Source organism: Bubalus kerabau, chromosome 4 (assembly GCF_029407905.1).
Source record: "Bubalus kerabau isolate K-KA32 ecotype Philippines breed swamp buffalo chromosome 4, PCC_UOA_SB_1v2, whole genome shotgun sequence".
NCBI lineage: Eukaryota > Metazoa > Chordata > Mammalia > Artiodactyla > Bovidae > Bubalus > Bubalus kerabau.
The window spans coordinates 94,579,840-94,599,477 of record NC_073627.1 but is presented as its reverse complement, the minus strand read 5'-3'; the positions used below and the strand labels follow the sequence as shown (position 1 = coordinate 94,599,477).

At 43.0% G+C, this 19,638-nt stretch overlaps 1 protein-coding gene across 7 annotated transcripts in view; it reads right to left on the bottom strand.

Annotated features, from left to right (window-relative positions):
* The window catches only part of TTC39B (tetratricopeptide repeat domain 39B), a 154,860-nt gene that overhangs the window by 50,760 nt on the left and 84,462 nt on the right, over positions 1 to 19,638 (bottom strand). For all 7 annotated transcript variants that reach the window (XM_055578034.1, XM_055578029.1, XM_055578035.1 and 4 more), the window contains 4 exons: positions 18,260 to 18,355; positions 7,481 to 7,591; positions 3,799 to 3,930; positions 2,537 to 2,613 (listed from right to left, as the gene is read on the bottom strand). In XM_055578034.1, coding sequence (XP_055434009.1) covers positions 2,537 to 2,613; positions 3,799 to 3,930; positions 7,481 to 7,591; positions 18,260 to 18,339 — 400 coding nt within the window. In that variant the 5' untranslated portion in view covers positions 18,340 to 18,355. The remainder of the gene's footprint in view (positions 1 to 2,536; positions 2,614 to 3,798; positions 3,931 to 7,480; positions 7,592 to 18,259; positions 18,356 to 19,638) is intronic.

Genomic DNA, 19,638 nt, shown 5'->3' with positions numbered 1-19,638 from the left:
AAGGTTCCCCCAAATCTTTTCGTGGCTTGATAGTTCATTTCTTTGTAGCACTGAATAATATTTTTCTGTCTGGATGTACCATACTTCATCCATTCACCTAGTGAAGGTCAAGTTTTGGCAATGCTGAATAAAGCTGCCATAAATATTTCTTTGCAGATTTTTGTGTCAACACAAGTTTTCAGCTGTTAGTTTTATAAGAAACTGTCATACTATCTTGCAAAGTGGCTGCACTATTTTGCACTCTGACCAGCCACGAATGAGTGTTCCTGTCCCTCCACATCCTCACCAGCATTTGCGGGTCTCTGTGTTCTGGATTTTGGACACTGCGTTGTTGTTGTTGAGTCACTCAGTCGTGTCCGACTCTTTACTACCCCATAGACTGCAGCATGCCAGGTCTCCCTGTCCCTCACCATCTCCTGGAGACTGTGTAGTGGTATCTTATTACTGTTTACTTTTTAATGCTTCTAAATATGCCATGCCCAAAGACAGAATAAAGAGATAAGAACACAGTATCACCTATTTTTAAGATGTCTAGCACAGAAATAATTCAGCATTTCCTTCACCCACATGTGAAGACATTTCATGCCTTTTCTACCCACCTGCAGAAGTTGTGGGAACAGGGGAAACAACTGTGGCTTAGGGAAAGGCAGGTCAGGTTTGAATACCGCTCCGCTAGGCAATGGCACCCCACTCCAGTACTCTTGCCCGGAGAATCCCATAGATGGAGGAGTCTGGTGGGCTGCAGTCCATGGGGTCGCTGAGAGTCAGACACGACTGAGCGACTTCCCTTTCACTTTTCACTTTCATGCATTGGAGAAGGAAATGGCAACCCACTCCAGTGTTCTTGCCTGGAGAATCCCAGGGACGGTGAAGCCTGATGGACTACTGTCTATGGGGTCACACAGAGTCGGACACGACTGAAGTGACTTAGTAGCAGCAGTAGCAGCAGCTGCTAGGCGGGTAACCTTGGACCATTTGTCTAATCTCCCTGATCCTCAGTTTCTAGTCTATAAAAAGGAGGTTACACAGGGTGGGCCTCCCCGGTGGCTCAGCAGTAAAGAATCCGCCTGCCAGTGCAGGAGACGCAGGAGACCCGGGTTTGATCCCTGGGTCAGGAAGATGCCCTGGAGGAGGAAATGGCAACTAACTCCAGTATTCTTGCCTGGAGAATCCCAAGGACAGAGGAGCCTGGCAGACTACAGTCCACGGGGTCACAAAGAGTTGGAGATGACTGAGCGCGCGCGTGCATGCACACACACACACACACACACACACAATGAGCCCAAGTTTTCCAAAGTCCACAGCAAGTTGATAATAATCTTCTAACAAAGCAAAGAAAACTTTACAATGAAACACACTAAAAACTGTGCCTAGCACAGACTCGACCACTAGGAACGATGGACCACATTACCCAGAATTGCTCTTGCCTTAACTGGCTTCTTTGACAATTTCGTGTTACCTCCTCCAGAGAACTACTCTGACAGTGATAACACAGGCACAAGCGCTCCTCAGATGACAGAGGCTCTGTTAGACACTGGCCACATTTGAAGGACGTTTTCTCTGCTACAGGAGTACTGCGATGCTCCTTTATTATAAACCATTCTGACTAGAGCATAATGCTAATATGACAGGACTCATCATGGAACCTCTGCCCTAATCTCTGTGGGAACATCAAGGAAACAGCAAAAGGAATCAATTTCTCCCAGCCATTTGATCAACATGCTGAAGATATGTTGGATTCTAATAGTCCTAAATGTGAACATTTAGGACATTCCTGAATTCTAGTAGTCCTAAATGTTTACGAACCAAACATTTTCTATACTGTAAAACATCATCATTATTTTAAAGGTATCAAAATTACTGACCTTGAGAAAAAAATGAATAGCTTATAGAAAAATGGAAACTCTCACACATGGATGAGAAGACTATAAACTGACCTAATTCTTTAGAGAAAAATTGGTGATATCTATAAATGTTTTCTATTTTCAAACCCTCAGACCCAGTAACTCCACTTTTAGAAATCTATCCCATGAAATACTAGCAAAAATGCATGAAGTTATAGGTACAAGAATTTTAGGACAGCATTATTTTTAATAGCGAAAAAAACAATATAACTGTCCTTCGATACAGAAAAACTAATTTATGGTATTTGTCCTAATGAATGCTACATGGCTATTAAGTAGAATGAAGTACAATTTATATGTGTTGCCCTGGAAAAAGTCAATGCCAAAAATCACACTGTAGCACATGTATCACATGCTTCTATATTTGCAAAAAATGAACAATAATGAATTGCTATAAAAATCCTATGTCTATGTTCTGCATATAAATTTTTGTATATGTACAGAGAAGAGTGTGCAAAGCATGAAAACCAACTGCTAACAGCAGTTACTTCTGGAGGGTGAGTAATGATGGGGAGGAGGAAAAGACGTTCCATTTACTTATCTTATTCACTTCAATGTTGAATTTTTTGAGCATAACCATACTTTAATTTTTCAAAGAAAGGAAAATACTCAGTCTTTTAAATGCCCCTTACCTTCAGTTAGCTGTTCCAAAGATCCTCTTGAAAGAAGACTTGAGAAAGACTCTACAACTGTGCATTTCTTCCTGTATCTGCACAGAATACGTAGAAGAGATGAGAAGTAGAAAGAAAAAAGTAATAAATCAAGCGCATTTTCATTTCACATCCATTTCAGCTGTAATCACACCAAAGGGTCACCAGAAACAGAATTCTAAACCCTAAAGTCTGCAGGGCAGAGACCACCGTTTTGAAACCTGCACACCCAGTTCCCAGCACTGGCACCCTGTGGGCATGATTTCCAAGCTCACTGAACATGTTTATGTGTATGGACAAACCTACATATAACAGTCAATCCTGGGAGCTTCCCTGGGAGCTCAGTTGGTGAACTGCCTGCAGTGCAGGAGGCCCAGGTTCAATCCCTGGGTCAGGAAGATGCCTGCAGAAGGAAATGGCCACCCACTCCAGTATTCTTGCCTGGAGAACCCCATGCACAGAGGAGCCTGGCCAGGGTCCAGTCCACGGGGTCGCAAGAGGCAGACACGACTTAGTGATTAAACCAAACCCACAGTCAATACTAACTCTGTCATGCCCCTTTCCTGATCTCTGTGGCTAAAATCAATGTTTTCGTGGTTAAGGGTCACTTCGCCACTGGTTAAAAATGGGGTTAGAGTGCAGTGTTTGTAAACTCTCTTCATTTGAGGGGCTAGGAACATAATTACAAGAGGGCATAATTTCACTGTTAAAATTCACCCCTGCTAATTAACAGCTTCTACTAGAGGCTTCATATACACACAAAACTGAAACTCCATGTCATTTACACCAAGCAAAATTGTTCAAATATGGCCATTTAGGCAAATAAAAGACCTGCTTCTGCATTTACAGCATTTCCCACATTAAAAAATGCTCCTTGGTTGGCCTGGAGTACCAGGCCAACATGTAGTACCTATTCTCTCCACCAGAGGGACCCCAAGAGATGCTTGCTGCTAAACCCACTGAAATTCTCAGTACTTTTCCATAGCTCACATACCAAAAAGAAAAGAGTACGGTAAGGATGCCATGTGCTCAGCCACATCGGCATCATAGGATAATTCCTTAGGGGAAATATTTTTAATCTCTCATAAAAGTACAGGAGGCCAGGAAGCTTTGATGCTCTAAGTCCTTTTCTATAACCATGGCCAACTTCCAACAGAGCTCTCAGTGAAGCAAAGTACATCCATTTTGTCACAGACAGAAAGGTTTTTAGGCGTATCTCAAGTATTTAATTGCTCAGCTCATACTTTTGGCAGGTTTGTAAGGCGTCCTTCATGGCAGAAATGCCGTTTTGGATGTCCTGTTGCTCGAAGGTCATGACAGCCTGCAACACCACAATGGTACTGTACCCCAAGGCATGGTACATGCTCTCCTTGGCCCTGGGAAGAACATGGAAATGACTGCATTTCAATTCAACTGAAAAGCATTCAGGTTTCATCTGACAATAACCACAAGAAATTCTAGTTCATCCAAGGCATCACTTTCACAGTAACAACTTTTACTCCTCCACCACAATTACTGAAATAACGTGGACTACGAAAGACACGCCCAAAAAAGCTCAAGCACTGGGGACTTTCCAGTTCAAGTCCAGGCTGCTGCGGCTGCTGCTGCTGCTAAGTCGCTTCAGTCGTGCCCGACTCTGTGCGACCCCATAGACGGCAGCCCACCAGGCTCCCCCGTCCCTGGGATTCTCCAGGCAAGAACACTGGAGTGGGTTGCCATTTCCTTCTCCAATGCATGAAAAGTGAAAGTGAAGGCAGGAAGCAGGAAACTTGCCAGGTTTAAGCAGAAAGAGACGTATGCTTTTCCCTGTTTTAGCACAAGGGGGCAGCCTGCCGATTCATTTCTTAGAAAATGCTTCTAAGCAATCCTAATTTTTCCCAGTTGTACAAGAAGCAGTCCTTAGCTCTGAAATAAGTGTAAAATAAAAGCCATTGAAAATATATTTTGTGACACAGAAATTATGAAAGATAAGGCTTGTTTAAAACCATCCCCTCCCTTCTCCCAGGCAGAGGCCATGAGGAAGCAAGATTTGGGCAACCAGTCAGGTCAGCCACAAAGGGCCCAGACAAAGTTCATGGTAGACTTCTTACCAAATCTCAACTCATTATCTAGGAATCCTGATTAAAGTTCTTGATGATTCATATTATCAGTAAGAACTGCTTAAATTCTTAAGGACATTTAGTCTGAACGGATGGCACAACCCAGACTCTCAGGCTGTGAAAACCTCACTATCTCTTTCCTCAAAACCTCTCAAGCTATGTTCGTTAGTTAATTATAAGATTTACAATATTAATGTGTGGTTTTGTTTTTAATTCAAATACAATATACAACAGCCTGCTGCTCTGCAAAACACATACAATCCACGTTATTCCTTCTCCACCAGAAAGAGTCTAAACATCCTTTCAGAATCTGCAGTTAGTCCGAAACAGTGAGGGGACTACTGATTCAAAAAAGAAAACAAACAAACAATATGCAAGGAATAAGAGCAACCCAACGTAAATCAGTAATTGTAGCTTTTAAACGCCATCTTTTTTTAAAAAAAAATTCTGTATTGCAGTACAGTTGATTTACAGGGGCTTCCCCAGTGGCTCAGGGTTGTAAAGAATCCACATGCAATGCAGGAGCCACAGAAGACTTGGTTTGATCCCTGGGTTGGGAAGATCCCCTGGAGGAGGAAATGGCAATCTACTCCAGTATTCTTGCCTGGAAAATCCCACGGACAGAGGAGCCTGGTAGCTACAGTCCATGGGGTCACAAAGAGTTGGACACGACTGAAGGGGCTTAGCACGCAGCACACATGCATAGTTGATTTATAATGCTGTGTAATTCTCACATTTCAAACCAAAAGCTTTTCCAAGAGGAAAAAAATGTATTTGAGAGGGAAAAAAATAAAAAAACATGTTTAACAGTGAAATATTCAGAAAGATCAGAGGATATAAAACTAGACTAAATATAAGATCATGTTGTTTATTTCATTCGATATTATGACCAGCTGCGTGTCAGTGGAAGAGGAAGAAAGGAGACTTTTTGAATAAAAAACACAGGAGACAGGCAGGAAGAATAAGAGAGGGGAAATAAGGAGAGAATGACTGGCAGAGAAAAAGAAGGAGGGAGAGAGAGACAGAAGATGATCTGAAGGACAGACAGAGATCTGAAGGACTGAAGAAGACAGGAGGGGAAAAGGTAGCAACAGGCAAGGTAGAAAATGTGAGTGTTGGATGGAGACAGCACTGGGCAGCTTCCTTAGGCCAGGGGCTTCACCATCTATTTTGTTGTCTGTTCCTAACCTCTGAAATGCTAACTAATTGCAACTCATCTAAATCTCAGAATTACCACCGCCTCAGTAGGCACATTACTTTAAGTCTCTTACGTACGAACCTTTAAGTTGAGAACTTTCTAAGATCCGAATGTGTGTTCTATCAACATCAGGAATCAGTAAAATTTCAGCTTGCCCTCCGTCTCCTATCTCTGATGATCCTTTAGCTCTGTCATTGCCCACCTCCTCTCCCTCCTCCAGTCAGTAACTCTTCCTGCCTGTTCACTGGATGCCGGCCCCTGGATACCAGCTGTTATACTGTACTACGGTACTTTTCGAGGTGAGTCAGTGAGTGAAGTCGCTCAGTCATGTTCGACTCTTTGAGACCCCGTGGACTGTAGCCCCCCAGGCTCCTCCGTCCATGGGATTCTCAAGGCAAGAATACTGGAGTGGGTTGCCATTACTTTTCAAGATACTGTAGTGTAAAACTAAAAATGTTTTATTTTTTTGGTTTTTCATATATTATTTGTGTGAAAAGTATAAATGTATTACAGTACAGTATTATATAGAGAATTGTGTGAGTTGGGTACCCAGGCTAACTTTGTTGGACTTACGAACACACTAGACTTACAAACACATTCTCAGAAAGAAATCTGTCTGTATGTAGGGGACTTACTGTAATTTCTAAGAATCAAAGTCAATGACCAGAGTCACATCACCCTCCCCACCCTACTGACTCCTCAAAGGAAAGAGTCCCACTCTTGTGCCCACAAGGTAACCATCTTGAAATTATTATAGGAGGTCTAAGTTTCATCCAGGTCAGTGACTGTTTGAAGGTATGAGGTAAGCTTATTCCTGTCAAGCTCTAGTCACACTGTACAGATGGGCACTAGGGTCACAGTGAGGCCTAGGAACAAGGCTAAGCATAGGTTTTCCTGCCACTTTCCTTTCCTGCTAATCTCCTTTCATAAGAATTGATAGGTACTATTAAGTGAAATGGGGCTTCCCAGGTAGCTCAGTGGTAAAGAATCTGACTGCTAATGCAGGAGATTAAGGTTCAATCCACAGGGTTGGGAAGACCCCCTGGAGGAGGAAATGGCACCCCAGTCCAGTATTCTTGCCTAGGAAATCCCTTGGACAGAGGAGCCTCACAGGCTACAGTCCACAGGGTTGCAAAGAGTCAGACACGACTGAGCATGCACATGAGCGCTGTTAATTGAAAAGAAACTGATTTATCACATAAATCAGGAGTCCCAAGAATATTTTCATTATCTTGAATTTCTTTTTAGTCTCCGAGATTAGCATATTTTAGTTCTTCCCATGTCCATTTCAAAGGAAACTTTTCTCAACCATATTTAAGTTCAGAGGAATACCCATAAAAACATTTCACTGAAGAAAACCAAATGAAGCTCTACAAAACTAAGAAGATGACATTATTTGAACAAGTACAGAAAAAGGCAGGAGAAAGAATCAGAAATGCTCTAATGATTAAAGTTGACAAGATAGATTTGTTAACTGGATATTAAAACCAATCAAAAGAAGTCTCAATAAAATTAGCTTATAAATATTCAGATGGAAATGCAGAAAAATTAACTGAAAAGTATGACATCAGAGACAGAATCATCAAAAACATATGAAAAACATATTTTGTACAAAAGAAAATTAATTACCATGGTCGAAGCAATTCTAAGGCATCTGTAAATTTGTTACTTAGAAATAAGTTCAATGCCATCGCACATTCTTCGAGGCCACTCCTAAGATCCACCTTAGTTGATAGTGACCTAAAGATCAAGAAAAAAAAAAATACACAGAATTTTTACAGTTTTTACTTGTAGCAGTTATCACAGGGAGTGTGTGGGTATGTATACTTTGGAGACAAAAAGACTAGAATTCTAACTCTGCCACTTACTAATTATGTCTTTAACCCTTGAAACTTGACTTTCTCATCTGTAAAATGTGAACACTACCACCTACTTCATGGGACTGTTTCAAGAATGGAACCAACTGACAATTAATGCTCATAGCTGCTGCTGCTAAGTTACTTCAGTCGTGTCCGACTCTCTGGGACCCCAGAGACAACAGCCCACCAGGCTGCCCTGTCCCTGGGATTCTCCAGGCAAGAACACTGGAGTGGGTTGCCATTTCCTTCTCCAATGCATGAAAGTGAAAAGTGAAAGTGAAGTCGCTCAGTCGTGTCCGACTCCTAGCGACCCCATGGACTGCAGCCTACCAGGCTCCTCCATCCATGGGATTTTCCAGGCAAGAGTACTGGAGTGGGTTGCCATTGCCTTCTCCAATGCATGAAAGTGAAAAGTGAAAGTGAAGTCGCTCAGTCGTGTCCGACTCCTAGAGACCCCATGGACTGCTCATAGCAGGCACTTAATAAATGATTAATTACCCCATCACTCCAAAAACCGCAAGTATAGGCACTATCTCTATTCATGAGGGGAAGCAGAGGTTATTTTGTTTTAGTTTGATTATGTAGGGGTAAGAATGTGCTTCAGGCTTCCCAGGTGATGCCTGCCAATGCAGGAGACTCAGGTTCCATCCCTGGATCAGGAAGATCCCCTGGAGGAGGAAATGGCAACCCACCCCAGTATTCTTGCCTGGGAAGTCCCATGGACAGAGAAGTCTGGTGGGCTACAGTCCATGGGTTCAGAGTTGGACATGACTGAGCGACTGAACATGCACGCACACACTCAAGAATGTGGTTGGTGGAAAACTGCACTGTCCAAAATCTAAAGAAGACTCCACCAGATTATTTGTTTTTGCTTCCACAGGAGCTATCTTACAGCTTTGTAAATTATATATAACTGACTGCAGCCATGAAATTAAAAGATGCTTACTCCTTGGAAGGAAAGTTATGACCAACCTAGATAGCATATTCAAAAGCAGAGACATTACTTTGCCAACAAAGTTTCGTCTAGTCAAGGCTATGGTTTTTCCTGTGGTCATGTATGGATGTGAGAGTTGGACTGTGAAGAAGGCTGAGCACCAAAGAATTGATGCTTTTGAACTGTGGTGTTGGAGAAGACTCCTGAGAGTCCCTTGGACTGCAAGGAGATCCAACCAGTCCATTCTGAAGGAGATCAGCCCTTTGGAAGGAATGATGCTAAAGCTGAAACTCCAGTACTTTGGCCTCCTCATGCGAAGAATTGACTCATTGAAAAAGACTCTGATGCTGGGAGGGATTGGGGGCAGGAGGAGAAGGGGACGACAGAGGATGAGATGGCTGGATGGCATCACTGACTCGATGGACGTGAGTCTGAGCAAACTCCGGGAGTTGGTGATGGACAGGGAGGCCTGGCGTGCTGCAATTCATGGGGTCGCAAAGAGTCGGAAACGACTGAGCGACTGATCTGATCTGATCTGACAGCAATGCAAAATAACTGTTGTCTACAGATCTGTGTTTAAAGAGAGACAACAGGGCCAAGATGGAGTCACTTACGCTAAGACTCACCAGGACTTAACCAATCAGTTTCAATCCTCTCCAAGAATGTGACCTATAACCAGCTAACCTGGAATATCCTGAGCAGCACTAGGAAATCTGCTGAAAGGCCCCTCCTACTCCTCCTTAGGAGAAACCTAGCCTAAAACAATGCATTCTTGGCTAATAACTTCCTTCTTTCCCCTGTTTCCTCTCTGCCTTGAAAAACCTTTCCTTTCCTGCAGCCTGAAGGAGCTCCTTTCAACTGCTAATTGGGATTCTGCCCAATTCACAAAGAGTTTAATAAAAACAATCAGATCTTCAAATTTCCACTATTTAACTTGTTACTTAACAAGTAACAAGTAACTAACAAGTAACAATTCTGTCCCAGCCTTCAATTGACTTCCTGCCTCCACTAGGGAAGAAGCCAGTTTAGCCTGAATTTGCACATTCATTTCAACATTCCTTTCAGTTCAGTTCAGTCGCTCAGTCGTGTGTGACTCTGCAACCCCATGAACCGCAGCACGCCAGGCCTCCCTGTCCATCACCAACTCCCGGAGTTCACCCAAACTCATGTCCATTGCATCAGTGATGCCATCCAACCATCTGTTGTCCCCTTCTCCTCCTGCCCTCAATCTTTCTCAGCATCAGGGTCCTTTCAAATGAGTCAGCTCTTCGCATCAGGTGGCCAAAGGATTGGAGTTTCAGCTTCAGCATCAGTCCTTCCAATGAACACCCAGGACTGATCTCCTTTAGAACGGACTGGTTGGATCTCCTTGCAGTCCAAGGGACTCTGAAGAGTCTTCTCCAACACAATTCAAAAGCATCAATTCTTTGGCGCTCAGTTTTCTTCACAGTCCAACTCGCACATCCATACATGATCACTAGAAAAACCATAACCTTGACTAGATGGACCTTTGTTGGCAAAGTAATGTCTCTGCTTTTTAATATGCTGTCTAGGTTGGTCATAACTTTCCTTCCAAGGAGTAAGCGTCTTTTAATTTCAAGGCTGCAGTCACCATCTGCAGTGATTTTGGAGCCAATAAAAATAAAGTCAGCCACTGTTTCCCCATCTATTTGCCATGAAGTGATGGGACCAGATGCCATGATCTTCGTTTTCTGAACGCTGAGCTTTAAGCCAACTTTTTCACTCTCCTCTTTCACTTTCATCAAGAGGCTCTTTAGTTCCTCTTCACTTTCTGCCATAAGAGTGGTGTCATCTGCATATCTGAGGTTATTGATATTTCTCCTGGCAATCTTGATTCCAGCTTGTGCTTCCTCCAGTCCAGCATTTCTCATGATGTACTCTGCATATAAGTTAAATAAGCACAGTGACAATACACAGCCTTGACGTACTCCTTTTCCTATTTGGAACCAGTCTGTTGTTCCGTGTCCAGTTCTAACTGTTGCTTTCTGACCTGCATACAGTTTTCTCAAGAGGCAGGTCAGGTGGTCTGGTATTCCCATCTCTTTCAGAATTTTCCACAGTTTATTGTGATCCACACAAAGGCTTTGGCTTAGTCAATAAAGCAGAAACAGATGTTTCTCTGGAACTCTCTTGCTTTTCCAACGATCCAGCAGATGTTGGCAATTCTCTGGTTCCTCTGCCTTTTCAAAAACCAGCTTGAACATCAGGAAGTTCACGGTTTGCGTATTGCTGAAGCCTGGCTTGGAGAATTTTAAGCATTACTTTACTAGCGTGTGAGATGAGTGCAATTGTGCGGTAGTTTGAGCATTCTTTGGCATTGCCTTTCTTTGGGATTGGAACGAAAACTGACCTTTTCCAGTCCTGTGGCCACTGCTGAGTTTTCCAAATGTGTTGACATATTGAGTGCAGAACTTTCACAGCATCATCTTTCAGGATTTGAAAGTAGCTCAACTGGAATTCCATCACCTCCACTAGCTTTGTAATGATGCTTCCTAAGGCCCACTTGACTTCACATTCCAGGATGTCTGGCTCTAGGTCAGTCATCACACCATCATGATTATCAATATTCCTTTACTCTATATAAATTTGTGCTGTTTTGATATCACCTTCGAATCTGTTTTAACATCTGCCCAGTTCCCTCCCTGATAAATGATTTAAGCAAAATTTTTAACATCTGTTCATGTCTACATCTGTGTGAGTCAAAATTTTACCCTTTTTAGAAAATCATGTAAACTACTTGTGATTGATAGAAAGTCCGCCCTTTAAAACAAGAGCCATCTCTGAAGTGTTGCAGAGAAGACAATTCGGACTCCATGTTGGAAACTGTTTCTTTGACTTGCTTTTTCATTGTTTTTGTTATTATAATCATACATAGTAGCCTGCCTCAGAGGACCCTGCCCCTCTGCCTGACTGTAAACTAAAGAGCCTTTGTTCAGCTCATAGAGAGATAATCTGACACTGCCCACCTGTGAACAGAAGGGATTTAACACACTCCTTCCAAAGGCTGACCCTTCCAGTTTTCAAAACTGAAGATTCTTTTTACTTTACTTCTTCACTGTCTCTCCCTCTACATTCTGTCCTTTGACTTTAGTTCCTCATATGCTTCTCTCTTTCTCTCCCAGATTTAAAAAGAACCTGGCATCTAGGCTCCAAAAAGATGGTTACTTTGAGACACTAATCTGCCATCTCCTTGGTCAGCTGGCTTTCTGAATAGTCATTCTTGCCTCAACACCTTGTCTCTCAGAGTCACTGGCCTGTCAAAGCAAGCAGAGTTAGCTTGGACTGGGTAACAAAATGTTTTGTGTAACAAAACAAGTATTTCTTAACAAGAAAATATCTCAGTAAGGAAACAAGCAGTACAATGTTTCGTTTCAATGTGCCCAAAGTTGAACTTCTGAGCAACCAGTGCTCTCCATATTCATTTTTTAAGGAAGAAAACAAAATCCCACTTCAGTTACTCATCTTGCAGAAGCAGGTTCTGAAATTGCTACAGGGAACCACCCACTCTCTGCCCCCAGGGCTTCTCGTGTCTGGTTACCTCTTGTTGTTCAGATCTCAGGTCAAAAAGCAGGCAATCAGAGTGCCTTGCTGATCCGAGCCCATCTCATCTCACAGTTCCATACCATTTATTACCATATGCCTATATTTGCGGACCTGTTGTCTTTGTCTATCTTTTCTCTCTAGGATATAAATGCAAGGAGGTTGTTTTCATCGCTGCTGCACCCCGAGGGCCTTTGCTTGTACCTAGAACATAGTAAATCTCAGTAAGTAAGTGTTGTTGACTCAGTAAGTATTGCTGAGTGGACAGGTGAGGGGAATAGAAATGCTGCTCTGGGCAGAAACAAAATTCCTCATGCGTGGGACCCGAAAGCATCTCTCCTCCAGGGCGGTGCAGAGAGGAGACAAGCTCTTGGAAAAGGAGTGAGCTGCGGAGCTCAGAAATTGCGATGGTTAATTTTATGCATCAATTTGCATGAGTAAAGGATGTCTAGATAGCTGGTCCAATACTACTTCTGTGTCTGTGAGAGCGTTTCTAAAAGAGATTAGCCTTAGAATTGGTGAACTGAGTAAAGCAGATGGGCTTCCCCAACATAGGTGGGCATCAGTCAACCTGCTGAGAGCCAAAACAGAACAACAAAGGCAGAGGAAGGGTGAATTCGCGATCTCTTCCCTCTCTGAGCTGGGACATCTGTCTTCTGCTCTCCTGTGCTCCTGGTTCCCAGCTCGTCGGGCTTGGCTGAATTGCACCCTGGCTTTCCTGGTTCTGAAGTTTGCAGACAGCAGGTCCCAGGACTTCTTGGCCTTGATAACCCCACGAGCCAATTCCCATAATACATCAATCTCTTTCCCTCTCCCTCGACCTCTCTCTCTCTTGATATAGCTCTCCTATTGGTGGTGTTTCTCTGAGAAACCTCATACTAACAAACCTCTCAGGAAGAGTCTTCACAAGTAAGTTGCTTACACCTCCAGTATGAGTGCACCACAGAATTTTGTCAGTGTTACTTCCTCAGCATCTCTTGGATTCATCCTGTGCCACCTCCACTATCCGGCAGTGAGCAGTCATTTGCTGCCTAGGGTCTACAGACGTATCTCTTCCCTCACTTTCTCCCCCCACCTTCCCTCCCTCCCAATTAAATCTCTACCTAAGATTCATTCAACTAACATTACAGAGTTCTAACTATGCACCAGGCACTCTTCTAGGTTTTAGAATACAACACTGAGCAAGACCCACAGGATTCCTGACTGTGGAAGCACTGTCATTCTCCTGAGGAGGGACGGCACACTGAAGGAGACCAGTAACGAAGATGATCTCAGCCTGCAGTAGGTCATCTGGAAAAGAAACTGCTTGGGGACGCAGGTGGGGTGAGGCTCAACATTAGAGAGGATGCTCATGGAAAGCTCTCAAAGAGGGGACATCCGAGGGCTACAGGGTGAAAGCAGACGTGGGAATATCTAGGTTGAGGGGGAAAGAGAGATTCTAAACTGGGCATGTGGTGAGCGTGGCAGACAGTGAGACGAAATGAGGATAGAAATCAGGCAGAAACCAGAAGCCACAGGGGTAGAGAAGATGGGTTTTTCTCTAAGAGCAAAGGGCAATTTTTAGCTCTGAAATACCTACTCCCTTTCTCATTACGCCTTCCCTTCAACCAGTAGGTTTCCCAGCGTACCTGTCACCTGTTCTCTTAATTCCACTCCCACCAGTTCTCTCGGTACAGCTCATCTTTTGTTACCAGGAAATGGGCTGGAAACAGATACTGGTCCCCGTGCCATACAAACCACCACCTGTGCATCTCAGCTGGCCACACTGGCCCCTGGGGGGATGTATTTGCAAGCCCTGCTTAGAGGGAGAAACAAATGCAGGTGTTCGGCACCTCCCAACACAATGAACTCCACCCTTCTTAGCGCTTTACTAACCTGTTCAGATGAAACTAAGCCTCCTTCCCCTCCAGAATATCGGTCCTACCCTGTGATCTACAAGGAATGACCACGACGGCAAGTGTAACTTCGACTAGAACTTCTCAAAGACATCTCGGGGTCAGTGGTCTGTCCATTTCCGCCACCACCACAGTAGCTGAGAGCTTCATCACATAAAGTCTGAATTATGAAATAGTCTCTAAAAATCCCCCCTGATTCTACTTTGCTTAGGTGGCTCTCAAACTTTAGTGTGCATTCAACTCACCTGGCAGTACTGGTAAAGAACCCGCCCGCCAATGCAGGAGACCTAAGAGATGCGAGTTCAATCCCTGGGTCAGGAGGAGGAAAAGGCAACCCACTCCAGGATTCTGCCTGGAGAATCCCATGGACAGAGGAGCTTGGCAGGCTATAAGCCTAGAGGTTGAAAAGAGTCAGACATAGTCAGACAAAGTGACTTTGTACACACACAGAGCTCACCAGAGGGCTTGTTAAAAGATACTGCTCAGCCTCACCACCAGAGTTTCTGACTCAGTAGGCCTGTGGAGGACCCACCAAGTTCCCAGACAATACTATTCTGCTTTAATTCACCCAGGATACCACTCTCAGACTATTCTTCGTAAAACAGATATTCAGTCATACCTCAAGGGGCTGCTCATACTTATCACATAAAGTTCAAACCCTTCTGCCCAGCCCACTACACCTGTCCAATTGGACTAGAGTGACAACTGAAAGTGAAAGTGAAGTCTCTCGGTTGTGTCCGACTCTTTGCGACCCCGTGGACTGTTGCCCACCAGGCTCCTCCATCCATGGAATTCTCCAGGCAATAATACTGGAGTGGGTTGCCATTTCCTTCTCCAGGGGATCTTCCTGACCCAGGGATCGAACCCAGGTCTCCCGCATTGCAGGCAGATGCTTTAACCTCTGAGCCACACTAAAAACAGCCACATATCTCCAGCAAGCTCATGACCATGGCATCCTCCTCCTTAAGCCTGATGTGATATAAAGAAAACCCCTGGGCTGGAAATCAGAAGTCATCATGGTCATTCTCAAGCTGTAACTTTCCGAAAGTCACTTCATAACTGCTTCTGTGTGCCCACAGATTTGAAGCGATGACCACAAAACTTAACAAATGTCTGAAACTTTTGTTACGGGTGCCCTTAAGGACACAGATTAGTAACTCGAGCTCAAAGAATTTCAGAGTTGCAAGGCATTTCAGTTAGCCGTGCGCTCCTCTGAGCATCAGGATCCTTCTACGGAAATCCTTCCTGGCTCTTTCAAAGTGAAGTATAATCAAAAGAAACCATGGTTGTCAATGCATTTTGTGCGACTAAACAAATGAGAGGAAATATAACCAGGGAGGCAAATGGGCTCGTTAAAGATGCTCTGGCCAGGAAATGAGAAGACAGAGCACCAGGATACAATTCAACACTTCCTGGCTGTGGCACCTTGGGTATGTCACCTGTCATCCAGGACTGCTGGCTCGTGAAATAGAGACTAAACTCCCTCCTTGACTACCACACGGCTTGGTATGGAGGAGCAATACACTGGCGGTTGGTAGAACCAATAGTCACATGAGGAATAAGTACTACATGAGGTAAGGTACTATTATTTTCTAAGCGGTCTAACTACCCACATACTTGCTCAATTTTGGAACACTGCTCAGCTTTGCAGATGTCCCTCTGGGCTGTTTCACAATAAATTTTCAAGTACTTATTTTTACAAATGCATTAGAAAACCTGTTGATTAAAAGGCAGAGTAGGAGTTTTCATTAATTTTTTTAAAGAAAAATCTTAATTTTTAAATGAAACCTATGAATGCAATACTTGAACACACCTTTGCTCTATTTCTCACATTTCTCTTCTGTTTCTTCCTTTATAGATCTTTAACTTCTTCTTCTCTGCCCCCTTTCCAACTCAGAAACATGAACAAACCTCACTCATCTCTACTTAAAAATCAGCAAAAAAGATAACTTTCTCTTGATTTTGTTTTACTCCTGAACCTCTCCCACTCTTTCTCTTCATGGACAAGAACTTCAAAAAGGAGGTGATTCTCACTTTCCCTACTTCTCTCCTCCCGTTCATCTTCAGCCACTACAGCCTTGCTCCTGCCACATTTTCCTTGAAACCATCGAAGCTAAAGGTCTCTGATGACCTAGCTACAAACACAAAAGACGCTTTCCAGTCTGTATCCATACTGACCTCTTTGCAGCACCTGGCTCTGTTGACCTTATTCCAGAACTCACCTCTCCCCAACCCACTGCCCATACTGCGGTCACCATCTCATGGAATCTTCCTGTCCCTCAAACCTCCACAGCTCAGCATGCTATCATTCCATTAGCTGTTCTTTCATTGTCTGTATTCACAGGGCTCCTTTCTCCACTCTCCTATGTTTCACTCTCTCTTGGAAAGAGCACATACAGTTCATGCCTTCAACAGCTACACGTATGTTGAAAATTCCCAGTCTACTGATCCAGCCCTGATCTCTTATATCTCTGACTGCTACATATACCCTTTATTCGTCATTGCTTTCAGTAATATTTTTTTTTAATTTATTTTATCTCAGCTTTCAAACTCAGCACTATACACGTTGAAGCAGTGGTTACCTAGGAAACTATTGGATCTGTTGGAGAACAATTATGAGGGAGGAATACATATTTCTGAAGATGGCTCAGATTTCCATGAACAGAGACATATGAAATAAAAAAGCAATGTGGAAAATAAATGCCTTCAGATCCTAAGAAGTTATTTTCAACTCCAGCTCCATTCCTCAATCCTTAGAATATTGCACCCCTTCCTTATATTGTGGGGGTTGAGTCCTAAGAAAAACTGCCAAGTCCACAAGTATTGTGAACACACTCAAAAATAGCTGAAATTTCAAATGGAAAATCTAAAATGCTGACGATGTGCTATATAATTTAAAGTTTAGTAAGCATGCAAGGACAGATGGAAAGCATTCCTTCATGGTACTAAAGCCTTAAAAGAGCTGTCTTAATAACCAATAAAGGAGCAACTTACATATTCAAAAACAGACAGCTGACTAAAATAATTCTAAAATGGACAAGAAGGAATAGTACTTAATAATCTAATAATATATTACAAAACATATTCAGTGGAAAGGAAAAATGTCATGATATGCTTCAAAAAGGTAACCAAAGAGTAAAATTAACATGATCCCAATTCAGAAAAACCTCTATATATGAAGAGAAAAAGAAAGAATACACACCAAAAAAGTTATGGTGATGGTAATACATATTTTATCTCTTTGTGCTTTTCTATATTTCCTGAATTTTCTCTGATAATTTCTTAAAATGCCCTTTTAAGTCAAAGTTACAAGAAAAATATAGTAAGAAAAATAATCAAAATATTCAATGAAAAACGTGTGACCACACCTATATCCAGCAGCACATGCCTACTGGATATAGCAATGAAATACACCAAAATTCTAACAGTCTGTATTAAAGTGCTCATAATTCTTTCCTCCATCTTCCCCTCCACCTTCCCAGATGCCTGGCAATATGGTTATATTATTTTACAATAAAATTAATAGTTAAACATTTTTAAGATAAAAAAGGCCCAAAAGGGAGTTGTGACCCAAGAGGTAAATCTGGTTTTGTTTCAGCTTTTACGTAACAGGGCCATCTACTCACTAAATGCCTTAGCATAGCTGTCCTCTTCCTTTTTGGCACCAGGGACAGGTTTCCGGGAAAACAATTTTTCCACGGATGACTAGGGGAGGTGTTGGAATGATTCTCACAAGGATCACGTAGGGTTTGTGCTCCTATGAGAATCTAATGCTGCTGCTGACCTGACAGGAAGTGGAGCTCAGGCAGTAATGCAAGCCCTGGAGCGTGGCTGTAAATACAGATGAAGCTTCGCCCATTCACCCACTGCTCACCTCCTGCTATATGGCCTGGCTCCTAACAGGCCATGGACTGGTACCGGTCCGTGACCCTGCCGTTGGGGACCCCTGCCTGAGCAGCTCAGAGAAGCCTTCCCTGATTTGTAAAATGAGCACTACACCTGCCCAGACCTCTCCCCACCTTGCGTGTGCATGCTAAGTCGCTTCAGTTGTGTCCAGTTCTTTGCGACACCATTCCTATTGTAACATCAACATCACAATTTACCAAAAGGTTGGAATGCTCTCCCCAGTCCCCCAGGACACCCACACCCCCTTCCTGACCTTTTCACATTGGATGTCCGGTGCTGTCCCGGTGTCTGTTTTGAATCAAATGATGAGAAGTGCTGGCTGCTTGTTGCCATATCCACACGAGAAGGCCTGTTGATAAAAAAGGCAGTGAGGTTTTTGTTTCTTTGTCTTACAGGAAAAATCTACATATATTCAAGAACAAAACACAATCCCTTCAGTTATTTATATCTCATCTCCATTTCTTACCAATTTTGCAAATCAAATAGCAAAATCTACTCAGTTACAAAGTGAATATTCCTGAAATGCAGCCCCTATAAACTAAACTTATTTTTCTTTTCATTCCAGTCTAACAAAAAAGAAATTCATAAAATCGCCCCCTCCCAAAACTCTCCATCCAAATGTAACATTGTAGCTTGTATATATCCTTCCAAATCTTTACCCATGTATATCTATGTATCTATCTCTAGTTTTCTTAATTGAAATGGAATATTATTGTAGGGGAGGAAAGAGTTTCCATCAACTCTCTTAGCATCCCTGGCTGGGTCTATAAATCAAACTGACAAAGACAGATCAACAAGACAAAAGCATAAAAATGTGACGTTATACACATACATGTGAATCTCCAGAAGAGACTGAAGAAGACCCAAAAAGTGACCAGAGCAGAAATCTTTTATTCCTTGCAGACAAAGAAACAATATAATTGTGAAGAATTGGCAGGACAAATGGTAAAGGGCTAGGAGTAAATGGTAAAGAAGTAACTAGGAAGACAAGGGTGAATTTAACAAAGTCTGTCTGCAGACTGTCTGAGCTGTAAGAGTCTGTCTTCAGTAAAAAGAGAATTTAGATCCTACTTTTGGGCAGAAAGAGGGAATTTTTTCAGTTTTTACTGCTTCTTAATTGGCTTCAACTCAAAATAATGTTTATGTCAAAGAGGCAGACACATTTCGGGATAACATATTTGGTTTCCTTCATTATATGCTTAATTTATCCTGAATCCTTTCTTCCCAACACAGAGTTGCTCTACCATGGTTACTGTCCATACAGCAGTCTACTGAATAGAGGTAACATAATTTGCTACCCATCCCTCATTTGGAGGCAAGTTCAGTTCAGTTCAGTTCAGTTCAGTCACTCAGTCGTGTCCGACTCTTTGCGACCCCATGAATCGCAGCACGCCAGGCCTCCCTGTCCATCACCAACTCCCGGAGTTCACTCAGACTCACGTCCATCGAGTCAGTGATGCCATCCAGCCATCTCATCCTCTGTCGTCTCCTTCTCCTCCTGCCCCCAATCCCTCCCAGCATCAGAGTCTTTTTCAATGAGTCAACTCTTCGCATGAGGTGGCCAAAGTACTGGAGTTTCAGCTTTAGCATAATTCCCTCCAAAGAAATCCCAGGGCTGATCTTAGAATGGAC